Below are 20,610 nucleotides of genomic sequence, written 5' to 3' on the forward strand. Positions count from 1 at the left end.
ATTTATTTGTCGCTAGGTGGCAACAATAAGCATGAATGTGTTGACTTCGGTTTACGAGGTTTGCTTTTCGGAAAAGTGATTCGGATTTACAAGAAGACGGTGATAATACGGAGCAAAGCATGTTAGATTGAATGTTAGGGAGATAAAGTGAGCATGTATAAGTGGGTCTTGGAAACCAGACCAACATATTGCTGCAATCTTGCATATATTTATTGTAAACGCCATCTTATGAAATATTAACGTCAATGTGTCAATATATATATATATATATGCACCTGAACTGTGGACTTCGACAAACATGCGTTTCTTTATTTAACTTGTGTAGTTTTGCACATTAATAAAATACTTTACATTACTACATAAGTTGGTGATGCTGCGTCATCAGATTAATATGAAGTTTGTTCAAACTTATTACCAATTCAGACGTTTGATATTTGGCCGGCGATTCGTCCATCTTGTTCACACCCAACGGATCAGCGTTGACGGAAAAGCGCCACCAACTGGAAAGTTCTATCGCCGTGTTGGCGTTGTACTTCGATTATTCCTGATGAAGGTTTGTTGGATAACGACCGAAACGTCGTACAAACAAGTTTTTTTCTTTTTGCCAGAAGAGCTTTTCATTAATAAGTAGTATGCCTGGCAGCATCAGCAACAAACTATTGGAAAGTTCTATGCCTACAATCCGATAAAGTTTTACAGGTCGAAACAAGGTGTACTGAAATGCCTAAAGCTCACAAGACAACTCAACAAAATTATTTTTCGTAAATTTTTATTTCTTCAAAAAATTCGAGAGAGCGGATTAGGGAAGTCCCCGGCTCGTGATAACGAAAAGTATTTTTTGTGAAAGGGGTCGGTCAGGGTTTGAACAGGGGGAGGGTCTTCGGGGGTGCAGCAACATAGAACCAACACAAAAAGTAAGTTTGGGCAAAAAGTGACAAAAGCAACGAAAACGAAACAACGCAACCCACAATTTGAACGACATCGGCCAAACTTTTGCTGAGGAAAAAACGAGAGGAGACTTACAAAATGCATAAGATAAGACACCCTTCAGCGAACACGACGAAATTTTCCGAACACACACCGAAGCCTTCCGAAATTAAACTACCAAAGTTCTGTGTATATGAGGAACACGAAAAACAAATAGTAATAAAGTTTTCTGTACACAAAGGGGTTTTCAAGGATAACTTCAACATCATCACTTTGAAAAGAGCGAAGACGGCTATAATGTGTTCGTAAGTCGTAACAAAATTGGTAAAGTTGTCTGTGAGTGCAAAATAACCACTGTAGGACTTGTCAGCGCAAGACATAAGATAGATAAACTCACTTCTGTACAAATCAAAAGTTTTGTGCTGATGGGTATAATTCAATTGTGGCAATACGTCAGCTATTTAAGAATAAAAGTTTGTTTCATAGACATGTCCCGTTTAAGCGGTTTTGGCATTACTGTCAAGACATGAACAGCCGACCACAACGTGAAGCTAAACGAAGACAGAGCAAGTGTGTGGCAAATTTACACCTATACGCGCATTGTCGTAAAAATAACGGCACAAAATGGGAACACGGCACCTTGCTTACACAATACATACGTCCCATGAGGGCTCATCTACTCTCCGTAGTTTCAATGCGACTCTTACGCCTACGCCACAATGCGTCGTGATCCTTGTCATAACAAACAATGGTCGGTTAAACGGTAGAATTGACTTCCGACGCAACGTTCATTGTAAGCTGGTTCAAAACTTTTCTACTTGATGCATTGCGAATGTGCAAAAAAGTTGTAAGTTTGGCCATATTTGAGCACCACGCCATGCATTGTTAACCCCTGGCCGATTGTTTTTTTTTAAAAACAGGATTTCACGCGCGGTGTTTGTACTATTTTAATGGTGGTCTGGAAAACCGTCTGTAATAAGGTTATCCGTCAGCGGGGCAATGATAAGTGCTCTGTTTATCAACTGGAATTTCAATCAAACCAGAGATACGAGAGATTAACATGGGTTGGTCGACCAGAGTGGAGTATCACGACGCCCATATGCTACTCGCTATGAACCGGATTAACCCCGGGGTGGAGGCGAAAGGTGTCTAAGGAATCCGTAAATTTACATTAGGGTTCAACGCTTTGCTGCGGTATTTTGACAACTGTTATTGCGCTTTAAAAGTAGTGGAAACAAAAATTTTTCTTGAGTGTAAAAATTGTTAGGTTTGGGTCGAATCTTTGACGATTGATGGGAGTCAACGCAGCAAAATATTAGGGGCGAATTTTTTGGTCTTTGCGGTGATTTTCGAGTGAATTTTCGGTCTAAAGTTGTTGCGACTTCGGAATGTTTGAACAAGTTCCACAACGGACGTGGCCCAAGTGTAAAAAAGCACAACCGCACAAAAGTAATAAGGGGAAAACCCAAAATAACAACAAGAAACCCCAACGTAAACGACAAAAAATAGCAACGCCTTGAAGCCACGTCGTGAGCAAGAATTCGCGCAAAAACTCGGAAAAAGGCAAAAATTTGAAAAAAAAACGAAATATTTTGAAACAGTTGGAACAGGACTCATGACCAAGACGTCACGCCTCGATGCACACAGCCAATCACGCGTCAGCTACGGTGGGCGGGGCCTGAACCGGACTGGACGAACTGCTATTGTTAACGTTGTTGTTGGATGTTGTTTGATTGGCGCTCACCAAACCCGTGATCAGTGGAGCGTGAAGAGCGCTGACCAATGAGAGGTTGTTGTTCTGCTCAACTGCGCCCCCTGCGACCACTTCCTTGAGAACTTCGCACTATGAAAATAGAAAGCAGGTTTACCAACAATTGAAGGATCAACTGAAATAAACAATTTAATGGCGTCCTGAGGCAGTGAAATCCTGTCCAGGTCGGTATCCCTCAAAATAAACAACCAATGTTATGTAACCCTCGCGTTTTTGTTGCCACTGTTACAATATTTTCAACTTTAACTATGGATAAATATTCCATGTAGCATCCACGCACCCCCTCTAGGAACACGATTGGCATCAACTAAGCGTAACTATGATGTATTGCGCGTTTATCACGGTACAAACTACTGTAAAGATCAGAAATTACATCAGAAACTACAGGCAAATACCAAGAAACGCCACGACCGTACTTAATGGGAGTGGTTTGCATCACAATGTACAGCTGGTGAAAGAATTCGACCGGTTCGAATAAAAAAACACCTTTCTCCTCCACAGGTTAAGAAGCATAATATTTCGCCTACGCAATTCAGCCACACACCCGCACCCAGTTATTTACGTTTTTTCACCGACTACGCGTGATTGTTGCGTAACAATAAATTCCGGGTGGTCCCGTTTGTTTCGTAACAACTGACAGGTTACTTGTTGCCTTTTAAACCCCCTAGCAAACAAGCAGAATATAATTAGTTTTGTCTTCTTACCTGTTGCTTCGATTTGAAGGCGGGAACAAAAGCGGATGAGAGGCGCGGATAAAATCCGACCTTGTTTTTGTCCGGACAACTTGGCGACACCTGCTGGTGAGAATCCTGCAAACAAAAATTAATTTTAATTAAAAAATCAGTTGAGAAAATCAACGATTGAATGTGCGAGGCCTTTAGTAAGATTGTTCGCAACGGCACGAAATGTGTATCAAGACAGGGGGGTCCCACTACTTTGCGAACTAACGACCCATTTAATATTTTAAATAAATAACCGATTACAACCGACCCTAGCGAAGCCAGTTTTCGTAGCAGCGTCCACAAAAATGTGTACAACCCTTGGTCAAATAAGTAGATTGTTTGCAACGACACGGTCTGCGTGTTCTACGCATCTATCTGAGAGTGTTTGAGGGCATACAGGAAAAACGTATACCCCACCCGTACCACGCAGCGCCAAGCCGGCATTTTATCAACACAAATACCGCGTGTACGTAGTGATGATGCAACACCATCGATGAATTATTCAAAAGCCGAAACCCGGAAAGCCACAGGCGTGGGGGGATCCAAGTTCAAGCAGATTAGGAGAAATAGTGGGTCAAAGTAATGTTTAGAAAGTATTTTACGTATGAATCCGATGAACATGATAATCAAATCCAATCATTTTTATTTAGCTCCACAACGTGAATGAACTATACAAGAAAAAGTTAAAATAACACAGGAACCGGTAAAACCACGAGGTTATCGAGTCAGGCGACCATGCGAAGGTAATTTCCTCACGGAGAATCGCGCTCTACAGTGTGTATAATGTGTTTAGTATCGCCCCGTATGATCAACCTTGGAAGTGCGATCGGCCGAGATCTTTTTCGGCAGCCGGTTATTCTACGAGGAAATCACCATCACATGGACAACTGACTCGCAAAGTGTGTTTTTGGTGCCCGTGCCATTTTACTTGATGAATTATTGTTTAGTTACGCTGCAGACCTTATATAGAATGCTTTGATTTCAACAGATTATGTTAGGCCTTTAAACGTGGCACTTGGGTGAAATTGTCCGCACTAAAAGCTAGCATACACGAAATACCTTAATACTAACAATAAAGTGTATTTTATGATTTTAGAAGCGTTGTCCGCCAGTTAGGAAAAAGGTTCAACGGCCATGTTGGACTATTCAATCTTATCGGCTAAAGGTGTATTTTTACAAACACCATATTATAAATTGCACCTTTTTCCAGTATATGCGCTACCATCAACTACTCAACAAAACCATGCAAATTTATATGGACGTAAATTATTAACATCCAATATAATCCGAGCTATTCCCTCTAACTACCAAGTGTTTGCTTTTGTCAAGGTCAATAACCCCTGATCAGTTGCTCAAACAAAGGTTTTCACACAAAAACACGGCCGTTTTGACATTGAAATTGCCCAGCATTAAAACAGCAGGTAAGATACAAAAACCTTCCGACAAAAGGTAATTGGCAAATTGCATGAAAACGCCCTCCCCTATACATTAAAATGGATTAGCGGCTACGTGATGCCCTTTACTGGAATGAGATTAGAATTCTGTGAGTCAACAGCTTTTGGGGGGAATTGTTTTCAGTAATCCAGTTCGCACAATGAGTGACGTCATATTTAAAATGAAACTTCTGTGTCCGAAACTGCAATCCAACACAGCCCATTCTTCCCATTATAAAGTTCAGATGTAAGCTGGATGATGGGTAGGGGCAGTTAAAGTCTTATGTATGGGCTGACATTCATTTATTTGCCATCCGAAACGCCAAACCCCATCCACACAAAGTCGGTTGAAACCGCAACGAAATGTCAGGTCCGATTTCACCTTACTGACACACGCCATAGAAACAATAATAAAAATACCGTACCTGCTCCTTAAAAGGCTTCACGCTTTCCGCACCTTCGGGAGGTTCGCGTTTAAACATGTAACTGTTGTTGGGCCGAGGGCTCGACGCGTATTTCGGACAAGGACTGATTCCAGAATCTGAGTGAAAGGAAGGCATTGTTACATCACAGGAGACGGCAAACAAGGATGAATGGTGGTCGCGGTGTCGCGCTACAACCGGTCGCCGGTATATTAAACTCTGTCGGTTTGGAACGGTATCCGCTATCCAACAGAGGGGTGGCCTCTCTTGTGTGGCGAGGGCACAGACTGGAATGCGGAGAACGATCTTGAATTTCAAAACTCGGGAAAGAGTCATGACGGGGATTTTGTGACATCATAAGGCGTGATTGTGACATCCTGGCGTTGAATGTGAAACAATTTTGATCGTTGCCGTAAATGGATTCACTCATCGACCAGCGATGACGCGTATTTCCACAAGGAAATATTCTTGCTACCTTACACAGATGCAGACAAGCCTAATGATAAATATGGCGGAATGGACTGCATTAGAAGCATCAATAACACTACACACTACTCAATAGTAAGGTATGGTGGCTTGGCCGCGTGCTTTGGAACTGTTTGGCATTTACGTGAGACCATAAAGTGGTGAATAGCCCGCATCATTCTGCATGCACAAGTTAGTTTCGATAGAAATTCACAAATTGTTCAAATCACAATCTGATGTTGCCAGTTTAAAGATAAAAAAATCAGCGCAACATCTGTCCGGTGCCACAAAACGCGATTAACGTTCGATTTTACGGATCAAGCCGCAGGCAGTGACTACAAAAAGGTCATTGCACGTTCCACAAGCGTTGTACGTGCGGAGGAAAGTACAGCAACCGTGTCGACCGATGGGCAAGGCCACGCCATAAACAATAACTGCAGAGGGCTATTAAGTAGTTTACGATTGAACGACGACCGGTTTTGATTTGCGTGATTTTACGCGAAACAAACGTAACAAGTTGGTGAATGGTGCAGTTTGTTTGAACCCGCCAGGAGACGTTAAGAATGAACATCCTTTACTTAAGTTGAGACATTGGGACAAGAACGAAGGAGTAAATTGTATCCTGACCACCTGATGGTTTGTCAAAAGTGTAATTTTATGGTAATAATGCCCAAAAACTTCTGTATGTGATATGCATATTTCATTTTATACATTGAAATCTGCAATAAACTAACCTTTGCCTTCAATCTCTGTTGCATTTCTTGACAAGTTTGGAGTTATTTGTTCCACTGTTGGAGATGGAGTCGGTGAACCATGACTGCTTTCACTCCCCTCCCTGATATATTCCGACAAACCTGAAGAAATTTTGCATTTTGAGTTTCTGAAGTTTTGCAACATTTTTACTTCCTAACATTGAAATAATTCACGCTATTTACAACTATGACCCTTCATGTTTCAGTTACAGACACAAAATATTGCTGAGGTGCCCAACTTTACATGAATTTTTTTCAAAATCCATTAAAACAAAACAACAAGAAATTTATAATTAGATTTTTAGTTTTTTTTGAATGATAGCATCTTTGGTTTATTAACCAGCGGAATATGTGAGAATATATTCTAACAAACTTAAACGAACCTTGTGGGGTTTGAGTTTCCATGCTACGTGTGGTACTGCGTGGAATTGGGGCACGATGGCCATCGGGTGGCGTTACACCTTGCATTATCTGAACAAACATATAATTGTTTTAAACAAGGGTATAACGATAAAAATATTTGAGCCAAATATTTCAAATAACAGTTTTTATTGTAAGTTCCAAATGTTAAAATATTAAAAACAAATAAATGTACAATTTCAAAACATGTCTTTTGAATTGAATTCAGAAGTTATGTTTTCATAATTGATAGGCCAAGGTGGGAACTAGTTAATGTATTCCAGCAACCTTAATAATCCAGCCACAAAATCAGGATTTTTTTATACATTCTGTAGAATTAGCTGAACACAGGACAACAGTCAACCGTTTTTGCCATTTGAAACCCCATTCTTTTTTGACAAAAAGTAAAAAGTGAAGAACTGAAAAATTTAATATTATTTGAAATAAGCCATCAAAGCTGCAGCAATCTCCAAAACCAACAAGTTAACAGAAAGAGGGCGACATTCTCACACAGGAACAATAGTGCGATAACGACAGCTTAAAGCTCTGTATGAGGCATATGCTGTAGGTCAAGTGGTTCCAAAAGGCAAGAGATACGTCACGCCGATCGAGGCATAACATGACGTCATATGGTGAGGTGGGAAGCGGCGGTTTGAGTGAGGGTGGATTTGCAAATATTGTGCATTGGATAGGTGACAACAGTCTGCTACACTGCGAGACAGAATGTTGTCACGTAGTAAAGCGAAATGACTTAATTGTTTATATTTCTAAAAAGGTTGCATAAAAGACAATCGGCCTAATGTTGATAAACCATGCTGTTAATAAAATGGGAAATTAAAGCTCTCTGTGACTTTGTACATCAGGCTTTGCCACAAATGGAACTTGGCAACAATATTACAAAATTATGTTTCCTTCATTCGTTATTTCCAATGTTTGGAGTTTGCAGAAAACCCACAACGACCCAAACTTTTTGACGTCCTACGATGTGGCATGTTTCGATTTACGAGGCAGTATATTAAATAAACAAGGAGTAGCGCTAGAGAACACATGCCGGGCGTGTCCCGACCTGCCCAGTTGCAACCTTGTTATTTTCGGTTCTCGCCAATTTCCGAAGTTGCGCATTATTCGGATTACTTCTCTACGGAAATACTTTCGGAATCTGGTGTTATGGTTATTTATAAAACTGATTTAACGATTTTAAAGACGGAAGTCAGGCACGTTCGCTTTTGTCGTTTTTGAACTTTTTATTTGAAAAAAATGGGTCAAGTCAATAAATAAAACATTTTCCGTGCACATGCTTTCAATCTGTGGCGGTAAATTAATTTTGTGGTTTGACTCTGGTGTATTTTGCCGAAAAGAAAACAAAAATATCAATTTAAGTTCGAACAAAATCCGAGCACAACTTCTTGCTTCTTGCGTTAATCAACAAACTGTTGTCACTGAATTCAGTGAAAGATTACTTTCTTACTAACGATTGTTGTTTATGTTTAAGTGTTATTTTCTACTACGTTCTACCACGTGTTCCTTGCAGTACGCCACCCACACACATTGTTCAATCGTCATCTATTTTAAAGCAACCAAATGTTTTACTACGAGCAGAGCAGCGGGTGTAAAATTCGTAACTAATTGTGTCTTGTCTTAAACATTTCGTACTACAATAAGTAGGTGGTTTGATTAAAATAAATGCTGCTGTTGTATATGAGAGAGGAAAAAGTAGTCAGCCTTCTTTCAAACTTACAGAAAAAAATAAAGGCGAAAATTGTTTGCAAATAATAGTCTTGCTACCACTTGTAAACCCACATGTAAAATGAAAAGGTTTGAAGTACCCGATGAAAGTAAGAATACGGTACTGGAGTAAAATTGACCAAACCAGGCTCTTACCCGTGGTGCTGGTTCGCTTGCCAGATTAAGGGGACTGATCAGCATATCAATTTCTTTGTTCAATGCTTCAGTGCTGTTCTGACGACGTGGTGCTCGGCCGAACGGCTGGACGCCAATTGAGATCGGGTTCGAACGACTCTGCGCCTGGAATTCAACAAAATCTTTCCTCAAACACGTGTACAGCCACTCAAGACCATCGTTTGATAATTTTAGCAAAGCAACTTTTTATAGCAAGGGGATTTTGCAAGTTAACAATTAGTGTACAAATAATTTAATAACATTTTACAAAATTACATTATCTTTTTTTTTTTTTATCAATACAAAAGTTATTACAGCCTTTGAATTGGAACCTTCTTTTAAGGTATTAGTGTCTGTACTGTTTAGAATTAGGCATAACCTTTCACAACCACAAAACATTAACATAAAAATTTACAAATGTCATGAGTTTTTGTCCACTTATAAAGTTTCATGCGCAACAAGACATGGTAAAATTCAATATCACTACAGTCTGGTTACAGGAAAATTAACAGACTTATTTTCAAAGGCAATATGAGCAGTAGTGGATGGAGGGCTGCTGTGATGAATTATTGAAGGACATTTATGTAATCTGTTGCCACTGTGGTAATGTTCATTGTCTTTATGTTTTCTTAGTAAGATCACCAGCTAATAATTGAAACAAGCAACCCTCTAATAAGTTACATGATTTTGTGAAATCGACAAATCCATATTCCCTAATAAAACCCCTTTCATTTGGACTTTAAGATGCAGAAAGCTAAAGCACAAACAGGCCTCTAGAATAAATTGTTTACAAATACAATGGGATAAACTGATAAACAATATAGCATAAGGAAAGTGTCATGGTTAGTAACGATAAATGTAGTTGCCCAAATCTAAAACAAAACTAAAGTATCGCATGTTTCTGTAACGATACTGATGCCAATGATTTGCTTGAAAAACATATGTAATGACAATTAGACCAAACTTTTTTGATAACTTGAGTGTTTTGACCAGAACATAATTTTTTGGGTTTATGCTGACACAACATTCCAGGCAACTTAAATTTAATAAACATATTAGGCAACCTGCACTATAAGTCAAAAGATTATGAATTACCGGTAACTGATGCAGTGCTGCATGGTTTCCAGGCACTGGTGGTGAACGCCCTTTTTGACCTTTTCCAATTCGTCGAATTTGTTGTCGCATCTGAAATATATGGAATATTTTTTAAGTTTTTAAATAAAAACTATTCTGTTTTAAACAATCAATATTCTGTTTTAAAAGGCATAGCTGTCACAAACATAAAATATCATTATGCTGCTAGATCAAAAAAGCTTGTATTAGTTTTAAAAGTTGGTTATTTCTAATTTTGTTCTCCCAAAAAAGAGCTTTTCAAGGTTCATTGACACACATAAATCCAACATTGCCAAAAAAGATTGTATGCATTCATAACTACAGCGACAATCAGTATGCATTGGTTTCTTAACGAGTCGAATCAATTTTGGCATCAGACTGTGGCGATCCACATGCCATTGTAATGGTTACCCCGTAAACTGTCACCCAGTAACCATTTATCAACATATTATGGTGAGCTACTGAAGCTTGCTTGGTTACATCACTTCATGCAAGGATCCAATAAACAAATGGCAGAAACCATTTATGGTGGAATGGCACATTCATCTCCAAATAATTTGTCTATTTTTCATGCAAGAGATCACACAAATCTTATCACAAAAGTAACAGTTCCAGTTGCAGGCTTGAAGTGCCTAAAAAGGCTGCATAACACAACCGAAAGGCTAGACTGGGACAGACTAGTTGAAAATGTTTTGCATGTTTCGTGTCTGTTGGCACTTGCAGCAGTTTTTTGCCATGTTACCCAACCTTGATTTGAAATGCAGTCTTGCTAAAATAGGCTGGGCCAAAATTTTTTTACCAGATTGTAAAACAATGAATCTGTCACACTGAAGAGGTGCATTTAGTTTGTTTCATTTGTAACAAGATAATTATTTATCATGTCAAAGTTATACAAATGATTATCTATAACAGCATAACATTAATTCAGAAAACTTATATAGGTGTTTGCATAGTAACACCGACAACATTGCACCATTGTTTTGCTAAACATAAGTCAAGTATGTATAACCAATATAAAATGCATGTCAAACTACAGTGTAGGTTGTAGAGACTGTAGTGTGTCAAGAGTATTTAACATTATATAATGGTAGACGAGCACCCGGTGTTACACTGGTTGGGTGTTGCCCGCAGAACTTCCCTATTGGTGGACAGTTAAGCAAACAATGCTCACATCACTTCCACCAGCTATCAATGCAATCAACGCTGTTCCTACTACAATAGCACCATGCAAATTGTGAAAATGGACACTTTATATGTATGAACATACACAGCTAATTACAGACAGATTTTTTTTACCAAAGCATAAATTCCACAAAGAACTTTAAGTTATGAAAATGTATTTTGGCCGTTTGGCCTAAAAGACTGTCCAGTCGCACTAAGTTGCCCTGATGAGACCTCATACGTCGAAACAGTGGCCATCTGTATGCAGCTCACAAAATTTATAATATTGGCTCCATGTTTTTTATATTACTCATACGTGCTATGAAGTAAATTTATTGGCACACACTAAAGTTTCTTCCCATTTCAGCCTATTGATACAAACAAGGCCTTTCTTGGCCAACTTATCAGGTTTCCTGCTAACTTTCAGGAAAAGGTTGGCAAGAAAGTGTAACACAGGCAGTGAAAATTGGGCAAGCCAATGTCAATCAAGGTATTATTTGACATGATATGTATATAGGATTTCATTCGCCAAAGATTCAAATGAGTTGGCTTAAATATGTCTGTATCATCGGTGCAAAATACTTGGACAACCAAATTTTATCTTTACCAGGCACAAAATTGTAAAGTTAAGACAGCAGCATCTCAATATTTGGTCACAGATTTATGCAAAGCATGGAAAATGTATCATGTATTTCAAATAGAATGTAATATTGACTTTCACATCTGTTTTTGTTGGTTATAGAGTGGTAAAAACCAAACTGACCACCACACTATCAGCATGTTGTAACACACACTAACAAACTAACCCATTTTACAGTCTTATACAAACTTCACCATTGAATGAATGAATTAGGCAAACAAACAACGAATATGAAGTTAAACAGAGGGTGAGGTTAAAGTACTTACTTGTTTGAAGTCGGTCTCAGCAATTGATGTTGACCGACCATGATTAGTTTTGTTACTGCTCTTCACATGTTGAAGTAATTGGTTGCTTGCCTCGACTGCCCAGTCTGGTGTCTGCAATTCACAAACATGCATTTACAAAATTTCTGCCATGACAGAACTCAATGTGGTTTAATGTTGCGTTGTTGTCACACAATTTTAAATGTTATTGTAACAACTTCACGTCCACGCTTCTGGTTTCAGAAAACATGTTTCGCTTTTTCTAAAGCATCTTCAGTTCGATACAAACAATTTTAATTTGTGTCACGCGAACGAAGTGTTGCTGGTTAGGTGGATTTCTTGAAGTTATAAAAATTTATTGTCACACAAAGCACATTTGGAGACCAAATTTCAACAAAGTTATCACAACAACTCATGCAAAGCAAATATGTATACCTGTGTGGTTTTGTCCTTCATAAGTTGGTTGTGGTTAACTAGTTGTAGACCGGAACCCACATCTCTAGGCCACTGACCAGTCAGGTAGGGCCCGGAAATGGCATCAAGAGATGAAGTTCTTCTTATGCTGGGTGAAGGACTTCGACGGTTTGATACTGGAGAAATAAACGATGCATTTAGTTTGTACATATGAACGACGTGGGAAAGAGTTCTGTCTCTAGCAGTGATGGGCAAATATTTCAACGTTCTTTTCAGAAAATTTAGAAAGAGGTTGAATGTACAACACGTAAGTAAAAGTTACATTTTATGAACAAACCTATATACAATAATTAATGTTTAAAAGCAGTGATAGAAAGCTCAAAAAAGCTGCAATAAAATTACATTGAACTGAACTATCAACAGTTTTCTTTAACCACATTCACTTTTACCAGCATTAGGAGGACAAGATTATTAAATGATCAATGAGCCAGAGTTTCCCAATATCTGTCTTAAGGCTAAATGAGGCCTGCATTGACAGAAGGACAATTATAGGGTAATCAAACAGTTTTATAGATAAATATTTTATGGGTTTTGAGCCTTGCTAAATGACAAGGCAACTCAATAGCCTTGCTGTAAGTCTGGATTGCTTCATAGATGCCAGTGCCAGTATCTTGGGCGAATAAATATATCATTAACCCAAGTTTTGCAGAAAAAAGCACAAATTTTGTATGTTGTATATATTAAAAATGAATTACTTACACCGGTAATCAATAACATTACAGTGATTTTCTCAGTGTATGTAAAAATAATCTGATAAGTGTATGCCAGGTGACTTCCAACACAGCTTAGACCAACTACTAAATCCACAAAACAAAGATAACATGATGTAACAACAAATGGTTGCTCTAACATTGTTAAATGCCAAAGGAGAAGTAGAAAAATACACTTTTATAAAGTGTCCAAGTCATTGGGTGTTTAATGGAGAATTTAAATTGAGTGAAAAAGCAATAAACATGTTTGCATTGTACACTGGATGCATTGCAGTAGCACAAGCAACAGCACAGCAAGTGCGGGGCAATGACAAGTCAGTTGTAGTGGAAATATGTTAGGAAGCTTGTGGGGAACTTAGATGGAAATGCAAAAAGTTTGATATGCAAATGTAAACCATATGCTGTTTCACTTGCTTCCTGAATGACACTGACTTTATGAAAACATGTTTTTGAAAGGATATAAACCCACACACATATTATGAAGGACATTTGTTTGTGGTAATTTTGTATCTAAATGGCAACTACTTGGCATGCTGACAATGTTTAAAACACATAACAAACACAAACCATGACAAAACAATTCAAAACAAACAATGGCCACTGTTCACAATATGAACACTGCCAGCATAATTCTTTTATTGGTAAAGTTTCTGTAGTAAGCACTGCAAGAGTGGCGATGTCGTTAAATTTCAATCCATCAGCACCTCAAACAAATTAGTCATCGGATAAAGGAAAGATTATCATTTAGTGGAGGGGTTTTCTGCAAACCATTGCCATTAATTGTTCGTAATATTGTGCATATGGTTGATTGATTTATCGGACTAGACCACTGTTTTCCTCTTAAGTTTAGGACGAAAAAATCCATGGTTTTATTAAAATCATCAAGCTCAAGCACTTTTTGAAAAGCTTCACTAAGACAAAGAGACCCCCCAAAAAAGCATAACTTTGCATCACTACTGGCACAAAACAGTTAAATGGTTTAATTTTTCAAAACCATAGCAAACTCATACACATGAAATACTCAGTCATATAGAAAAGGTATTTGGGTGGAACTGTAAAATAAACGCAGGTTGTAGTGTAAACAGGAATCAGTAACGTCAACTTTTTCATAAATATATTTATCATTCTACACATGCTCCAATCAAAATGCAAAATACCAAATTTTAAGTGCAGTTTGGTTTGTTTAAACATAAACTGAATTTTCCAAACTTCCAAATTAAGTGACAATAAAATATTGATCAGCGAGCATGTTTAACCAACAAAGGTGTTTGAGTTGTTGTTGTTTTTGATAGTACTCCAGTAATTAGGAATTATTCCAAACAAAAACTGTAGGCACATTTAAATTGGTTTGAAAATGTTGGTTTGAAAAGTAAAGTTCCATTGCTCAAAGCAAATGTTCCCAGAAACTAAATAGATTCAAAAACCACTGGCATAATCACAGCCGGCCAAACAACAGAGCCATTCTTCTAAACCTATTCATCAATAACGTTTCCTTTATTAACGGGGGGCATGGAATTCGAGCGAGGTGTCGGCATTGGATGAAGGGAAGAGAATGGGATACTGACCTGTGCATGACAACTCAGTTCGGCTGGGCTTGTGGGGCAATTTTGTGAGGAAAAGGAGAGGGGGACGATCGAATTTGATTTGGCACTTAGAGCGACCGCGCGAGTTTATTTACTTAAACTGACAAGCACCAGTACGTCCCCACAGAGAAACGAAAAAATTGCTGACCCGAAATTTAGTGGAGAACCAATAACACATGTGACAGGGGAGAAGGCTCTTTTCATGCTTGTTGCGTCTCACGGTAAAGCAAAGCAGCGTGCACACTCGACTTCCTGTCACGACCAGCAATCACTTCAAACCGAGTTAAGATATTTAAACAAAACACACCAGGGATTTTGAAAGGGAAGAAATCAAATCAATCACCACTGCTGACGCAAACAAAACGTAAATAAGGCATTGAAAGCATCAGGGTTTGTTAAACCATCCAGGGTCTTAGTTATCTTGCCTCAAGCCGGATGGGAAGCTGTTTATGGCGAAGGCATGTGGCACACCGCGGTCGATACGCCATAGTGTTGGATTACATTCCTACCGCACAAAAATGACCTCAAGCACCGCTCGCTCAATGCAAAACAGCACTTGCACATGTAATTAGGGTGTATTTAGTTCTAACAAACATAAAACAACACTTTCAGTTTGTGAAAGTGCCTAAATGCAAAAAAACCATTTAAGGTGAATACAGCTTCATGAGGATTTTAACCCAAATCTAATAGCAATGATATTCTAATCTAATCTACGCTGTTCTTCGCATGCTTTACTGGGGAACAATAAATTTATTTTCAAAACACTAATAACAGATTTTGTAGGTTTTAAGGAGAATTATTGCCATTGTAGAAACGACATCACCAAGTCTCCACGGTTGACAGCCAATCGATCGTGGAGGAAAGGTAATTTCGGAATTTTGACAACAGTGGACTCCCAAAGAGCGCTCTGTAAGTCCCAGAAAAAATTACGTTGCTCGTTCATTGGGAACTGGAGATGCGGTTTAGTGAATAGAAGCTACTAACTGCCTTCTCTATCCCGTGGGGCGTTGGATCCATTACCTCAAAAAAAGAAAGTGGCCTTCTGTGCCATGGATTGGGCTCATACAAGTGAATTCCTTTCAACAGAACGCCCTGAACCCAAAGCGATCGACGCCACCCGCTGTTCAGTGAGGGCCACAATGAGTTTGGTGACCAACCAGGCGTAAAAGCAAAAATCAAAAAGTTAGAAACAAAATTGACGAAATCTTATTCTTCACAGCAAGCTTGTCAAACGGTTTATCCTGCGTTTTCTGATAAAGCTTCAGTGTCAATCGGCACCGAATAACGGCTTGCATGAATAGGACAGAATGTTTAACAACACCGTAAACAAGGCTTAATACGACGTTCTAGCTTCCTTTCCATACGTACGTAAAACTAACACACTTTTAACAATAGAACAAATTGGTAGTTGTTGTAAGCTTCATGATTAAGCATGGTAATAGTGACACCTGTTGTACCGCCAAATCCTTGCAATGTATCACCCCGGAAAAAGTAAAGGCAATTTCCACTCCCGCTTCGGTTTAAACGGGCGAATTTAAAACGGCTTTCATGCCAAGCGTAATATCATGTAGCGTGTGAAAGAGCATTAGCCGAAAGGCACCGCGAAATAGGGACCCTCTCTGCACTTGACAGAACACTACATAGCAAGGCTGTTTCCACTGGGTGAGATCGGTTTCTTTGATGGCTCCAAGATCTTTGTTTCTTAAACGATTCGTTGCGGCGAATGTAGTTTCAACGGTTCGTCGATCGCCAAGCAAAAGGTCAAAAAACGAGTTTGTGTTAATGAGGCAGTGGAGGGTGGACGGTAAAACGATCGAGATCTGTTTCAAAAAAAGTGTTTTCCAAAATCAAAAGTATTTTGTTTTAAAAATAATGGACGACTTTGCACCTTCCGCAGTATCTTTACTGACGTTATCAAATTTTCCGATGAGTCATTTTCCAAAATCCAACCAACGTACTTGGTAAGACGACGTCTTGAATATATTTAGATGTCCATTGTAAAGGTTTTCCTTGTGTAAAACCACAAACCTAACACTTTATACGGTTGGATTACTCCTATCTCATTCGAAAAAGAATTCGTCAATTAAAAGTGTCAGGTTGTTTTGCTCAAGAACACAACTGAAGTGTAGATTATTTTGGAAAGGAAGCGCCTGTTCCAACAATCGCGCAGAGCGTTTCGTCGCGAAAGCTCTTGAAAGATCACAACTTCATGAATTCTTTATCGAATTTTCGACACGAGCGATTGGCAGGAGTGGCAGTGAAAGAGAAGCCGCAGAGACCACAATATTTAAAGAAACACGCGGTCCAAATCGCCGCGCGGGGCCGCAGAGAGGCGGGACAAACAGAGCTTTGCCGATTTTACAGACACGACCCGAGGTACAGCTGCTCGTCGTGACCTCCGGTTGTAGAAGCAAGAAATTAAGAAGTCATTCCTTACATTGGCACGATTAAACTGTGAGGGGTGGGCAGCATTGCCGCATAATCGTGATATGTGGGGATGGTGAAATTGTCTGATAGCTTCTACAACATCATGTCTGTTGGTCACTGTTCGAAATAACACCTCAAGAATATTGGAAAGTGGAATCTTGAAACATTGGCGGTATTTTGTAAATTATATCAAAAGGAGCGATTTTTCAAAATTATCCTTGGAACGCCAAGTAAAAATGTATGGAAAAACTAAACTAGAATGTCAGAAATAGAGTGTCAGTCGTTGAATGTCATTGTAACAGTACTTGACTGTTCCATTTTTTAAAATGTCCTGGAAAATCCAAGAAAGGGTCACATTATTGGCTTCTTGCCTCGTAAACAAGATATCTATGTTGCACAGAACAGGAACGGAGATTTTTCACGAAACGCACTTCCCTTTCATAGCTTAACGACCTCCGTCGAAACCGTGTATGCATTGTAATGGTACACGCCGCAGAGCCAATAAATGCCGGTTGGCGCAGCCTCCTACAGACTATGATGAACTTCGAACAAACGTCGCTCGATATTTTAAATGAGACAAGCAGTTTACCACAACGCATAACGACTAAGCTAGTTCAACTGCTGCTCATTTACAACAAAATTGGCGCTCGCTTTCGCAGCATATCGCAGTTATATAACAACAGGTTCGGGTAAATTTCCGACTTTCCATTGGCGTGATTACTTACAAAATGGAATAATTATGAGAATGTAAATAATGTGGGTAGAAATATATGACAAATTGAAATGGAAATAAACATTTCAAAGTTAGGCAATGGCTATGACTTTCCAGCGAATAGAAAACCGGTCATGTCACGCCTTGGCGAAATTGTTTGCACAAGACGGCATATGGGATCCAAGACGGTTTAAGCGAAGCTTCACGGTCGTTAAACAGGGCCAGGCACGCAGTGGGCGATTGAACAAGCGTATCACAGCACACGACAACTAAAGCGCTAACCCAATAGGTGATCGATTTTCGGAAGTGCTCAAAAAACTTGGACCGAGCCCGTTTATAAGCATAAAGCTACTTACAACAAACACGCTTTTAGAGCTGTTATTATTGTATTCATCGGACTGCGATGGCCGCACAAAGCAATCGCGCGGCGGACAATGAGAACTTGCGTCATAATAGAAGGGACAGAGTCCTCTGACTGGGTTTAACGTGGAGCTGGCACAGCGAAACGCTTTGTCCGTTCGACGTTTTGTGCAATTTTAAGCGAGCTTGTCCCCACTAGAGTAAAGGATGCTCCAGCGTGGTTTAACTTTTAGCAGTGTTGCCCTCTCGTCCAAGGCAACACAATTACATCCAAAAGCACTTGTGGCGACTTTCCAGTTAATTGCACTGACAAGGGGCCGACACACACTTGAGCAAAATTGCCAATAAACCAAAGGCTGCCATGTGCTCGGGTCTCAATGAACAAAGTTAGGGAGGTTGCTAAAAACTAACCCTCGCAATGTGGCTCTCAACAACTTCATCAAACATTAAAGCCAATCGGAATTTGTTTCGAGAGTTGTGAATTGACTCAGCTGAATAGCGCAGGTTTCAAGAAGGCCAGCAGCAATTGGTATTCTCAGATCATATAAAAGCAAACAGTACCAGCTGAAACTGCTGCCCCAGGGCATTGCAGAACTTCTTGTCCTCACCAAGTCAAAGAAAAATAATCAAACAAATGGCCAATCTTAAAACACATATTGGGTCCGACCACATATCCTTTTAATGAAACATTTGTGGTACAGAGATGCACAATTACAAAGCTCCTCAATTGGTAATGTTGATCAAAACATTTCAACACATAATGTACTGCCAAATTAACATATTTCTTGTCATAAATAGTTCGCAAGTATAACTAAACAAAATCAGGAAATTTCAAAATATTTGTTATCATTGTTTTCACCATGAAATGTCCAAACAGCTTTGTGTGTCAACTTATAAACAATGCACTGATTACTTAACATGGGATTACTAATCGATCAGAAATTGTTACTAACTACACTGCATAAACAAAATTAATCATCTTGTCTCATTGCAAGCAATGGAGTGAATTCATTCAGGCCAAGTATATGATTTTACTAAAATTAATTTTAAATAAAATCAAACCTTTTATGCTTGGAGAATTTGGACTTTTGCGATCTGTCCTGTCTGGCGATGACCTATGGTCAGCTGTCCATCTGTTTCGAACTACGGCTGCTGTGGATGTTGGTCTTGGTGTTGGAGAAGATGATGGTGACTTTAACTACAACATTTTAAAAATAATGTTAACACTGCATATGGGTTAAGGGGTGATTTTTAAACAAAATATACCTGGAATGGCTGTGTAGCTCTGATGGGTTGCAGCCTGGCATTACCAGTTTTGTGCAGTGATTTGCTTTTCGAAGCCATCTTGAAAGATTATTTGTAAGCTTACAGCACTTACAACTAATTTTACTGTACTAGGGTGGTACCATGCCTTTGTGTAAAAGAATAAACAGAATTACCAAACTTGACTTTATTCGTCAAAAGACTTCACATATATTTAATGGTGTTTAGACTTATAAACGTTTTGCTTTATTCCTAAGAACGTAGTGAGTCAAATATGTCATTATACAAGGTGTTCTAATGAAAGTTACCTTAAGGTCTTGGTTAAATAACTAAATAAAACATATAATAAATAATTAACAACTATTTAAGACATTGCAATGTGGTACCAACAAAATAATGCTTGATTTGCAAAACAATTTAACATTAATTATATTGAGAAAGTTAGTTGTACATGCTTATATTGCTCAAAGATAAAAGTCTGTTTGGAAACAAATATATCACTTTACACCAACAAACCAATACACATAACATGTGATCGTCCCAAAGAGAACAAACATAACAAACAATGATAAGTAGGCAAGACTGTACGGAACAGTCATCATGCACAATTTGGCACATAATTTCGAAATAACGAACATTCATTCCACGCAAACATCGCCCAGCAGCGAAACAACGCAAATGGAGATCAACTCACGGCTCGAAAAGAAGGCTGGTCACGTGACTCGACGAGTCTTCTTCTCAGCGTCGGGCTCCATTGAAGCGTTTTGCTTCGCTTGCTGTCACGCTCGGCGTGCATTCGTTGAAAACAAAATTCTTCCCCGCTTGCCAGCCGGTGTTGTTTACTACAAACCGGGTTACGTCACTTCGAGCCGTTACTATTACTACGCGCGGCGCTCCCCGTTTTTTTGCTTCGCTGCGGCTCCGTGACGTCGCGTAGTGGCCACTTTGTAATGGCGGCCAGCAAGGGAAGTTGTTTTTTATTTTACTGTCCATCGCAATTTAGCTGTTCGATTGCATTAAACACATAACAAACATGTTGTTATCAGTCAAATAGAAACGGGTTTTATTTCACAAAGATAATGAAAGTATTGCAAACTTGGCTGTAGGGCTGTAC

General features: G+C 39.1%; 1 protein-coding gene across 2 annotated transcripts; it reads right to left on the reverse strand.

Annotated features, from left to right (window-relative positions):
* Nucleotides 1-766: 766 nt before the first annotated feature.
* LOC145913434 (glucocorticoid-induced transcript 1 protein-like) lies at nucleotides 767-19,641 on the reverse strand. Of its 2 annotated transcripts, none has more exons than XM_083001084.1 (11): nucleotides 19,500-19,641; nucleotides 19,296-19,431; nucleotides 12,403-12,557; nucleotides 11,971-12,081; nucleotides 9,886-9,975; nucleotides 8,773-8,916; nucleotides 6,876-6,963; nucleotides 6,475-6,594; nucleotides 5,279-5,394; nucleotides 3,403-3,507; nucleotides 767-2,770 (listed from the first exon to the last, which is right to left on the reverse strand). In XM_083001084.1, exons 1-11 carry the CDS (start codon nucleotides 19,575-19,577, stop codon nucleotides 2,579-2,581), a joined length of 1,335 nt encoding a protein of 444 aa, XP_082857210.1. In that variant the 5' UTR covers nucleotides 19,578-19,641; the 3' UTR covers nucleotides 767-2,578. The 2 variants fall into 2 exon arrangements, with proteins under 2 accessions (XP_082857210.1, XP_082857212.1); XM_083001086.1 differs by having other exon boundaries at nucleotides 9,886-9,977; nucleotides 11,967-12,081.
* Between the last annotated feature and the right edge of the window lie 969 nt (nucleotides 19,642-20,610).

Source organism: Ascidia mentula, chromosome 9, assembly GCF_947561715.1.
Source record: "Ascidia mentula chromosome 9, kaAscMent1.1, whole genome shotgun sequence".
NCBI lineage: Eukaryota > Metazoa > Chordata > Ascidiacea > Phlebobranchia > Ascidiidae > Ascidia > Ascidia mentula.